Source organism: Notolepis coatsorum (assembly GCF_963971535.1).
Source record: "Notolepis coatsorum genome assembly, chromosome: 15".
Classification (NCBI taxonomy): Eukaryota; Metazoa; Chordata; class Actinopteri; order Aulopiformes; family Paralepididae; genus Notolepis; species Notolepis coatsorum.
In genome coordinates, this window is record NC_140179.1 from 11,311,463 (window position 1) to 11,313,637 (window position 2,175).

Below are 2,175 nucleotides of genomic sequence, written 5' to 3' on the forward strand. Positions count from 1 at the left end.
AAGGTTAGCCTGTAGGCCTACTATATGGTTATCGTATTTAACGTGTGGATATTTACGTAGCTTAACATGTAGGCCTACATTTGAACTCGATAGGCCCTACAGGGGACTAGTAGGCCTAGGCATATGTTATTTTCTTTTAGGACATGTATAATGATTTTAGGCCCAACAGTTAGGCTATGGTGTATATGCCTAGTGTTCAAACACCATCTTTATAACCAAAAAAGTACAAAAGGACATTACAACATGTCTTCCTGCCAATGCACAGAACCTGATGGTGAGACAAAGTATTGTTTCAGTGTGTCGCGCTGCTCCTTTGCAGTTCTGTTGGCATTCCGATCCCTGCTAGCAGGCACTGATGCCAGGGCGGCATCACTGCGCCAGCTCCCAGGGATGATGTGGTGGTCCTCATCCTCCGTGTCGACCAGAGCAGGGGGGATGTAGGTGTCTGTGGCCTGGGCTCGTAGGTAGTTGTGCAGGGAGAGAGCAGCCAGGGTTATCTGGGACACTGTATCTGGTTCTAGGGGAATGATGGTGAGAAAGACTCGCCATTTGTTGGCAAGTGTGCCAAACGCATTCTCTACAACACGCCTCGCTCTTGACAGTCTGTAGTTGTAGACACGCTGGTCATGGTCAAGCTGTCTGAAGGGGTATGGCTTCATCAGGTGTGTGTGGAGCGGAAAAGCCTCGTCTGCAATGAACATGAAAGGGGTGACTACATCTGTACCTGGCAGACTTTGGGCTGGCGGGACATTTAACTGGTTGCTGTCCAATGCCTTTTTCAGGTCACAGTGGGCATAAACACCTCCATCAGACACTCTGCCCTGGGTTCCAATATTCGCATAGAGGAAACGATAATTGGCGTCTACAACAGCCATCAGGACCACAGAGAAACGAGACTTGTAGTTCCTGAAGGTGCTCCCACTGTTGCCTGGTGGGCGGATGGTGATGTGTTTTCCATCTATGGCTCCGAGACAGTGAGGGAATTGCCAATTCTCCTGGAAGCCACTGGCCACTGCTCTCCACTCAGCCTCTGTAGTCGGTGTCTACACAAACAGACAGACAGACTGCATCAGAACAGTGACATGAATCTATCAATATTTATCTGATCTAGGTATGATTGTCCCATATGTTACATTCTAGCTGCTTCTAAATGGATCTTACCGTCAGGTGATCCTTCTTCAGGACCTGGTGCAACACCTTGCATGTCTCCTTGACAATCACACCAACAGTGCTCTGTCCAATACGGTACTGGAAGCTCAGGGAAGTGAACGACTCTCCTGTCAGCATGGAGAATGATTGTAGAATATCATTTATGTATGCGCGTCGACAAATAAATGTGCCAAACTGCAGCATATCAGAACTATTAGACTGACACATTCTATAGTTACATTCTGGTCACCGCGGATACACTGTAGCCTGAGTTCACTTGGGTTTACCCTCCACTACAACCCCTGATTATTACCTGTTGCTAAGTATCGCAGTGTGATGGACAGTCTCTCTCTGGCAGTGATCGCTCTCCTCATCTGGGTGTCTGCTTTGGAGATATAAGGAGCCACCAGCTGTAGCAGATGATCGAACTGTTCCACATCCATGCGGAGTAGACTTCTGAATCCACTTCGATCATCTGTCTAGAAGTACAACAGGCAGACTTTAATGAGTGCATTGAGAACAACACAAGCTAGCAGTGAGGTAAACAAGCTCAACATTCATTAGGAGGGTACGACACATGTAGCGTTAGCATGCTGACGTTAGTATCTAGAAGTACAACAGGCAGACATTAATGAGTGCATTGGGAACAACACAAGCTAGCAGTGATAACAAGCTCAACATTCATTAGGAGGCTACGACACATGTAGCGTTAGCATGCTGACGTTAATAACGTTACTTACCTCAAGTTCCATTTGCAGGACTGGCATTCCCAGTTGGCTTCTTTTCCCTAGCCACGACTTTGTTCTCTTTCTCTTTTTTTTTAAATATAGCCAGCCTCTCTAGGCACATAAAAGCCACTATGGCAAGTGTTCGCTTCCTGGACATTGGCATGTTCACAGTCTGCTTCTTCTTCGTATCACGACCGTCTTGTTTACAACTCGTCAGGTTGACGCACACTGATGACACACAGGATAACGCTTTATGATGATGCTACGCTTTATTATGACGCTACGTAGTCTGCGTCGT

The 2,175-nt window shown here is 46.9% G+C and overlaps 1 protein-coding gene across 1 annotated transcript; it reads right to left on the reverse strand.

Moving 5' to 3' along the window:
• Window positions 1–236: 236 nt before the first annotated feature.
• Window positions 237–1,921, reverse strand: LOC311241667 (uncharacterized protein; the record flags this gene model as incomplete). The annotated part of the gene is made up of 4 exons (XM_084330544.1): window positions 1,890–1,921; window positions 1,463–1,628; window positions 1,162–1,277; window positions 237–1,043 (listed from the first exon to the last, which is right to left on the reverse strand). The coding sequence occupies exons 1-4, from the start codon at window positions 1,914–1,916 to the stop codon at window positions 237–239; spliced, it is 1,116 nt and encodes a 371-aa protein (XP_084186670.1). The 5' UTR covers window positions 1,917–1,921.
• Between the last annotated feature and the right edge of the window lie 254 nt (window positions 1,922–2,175).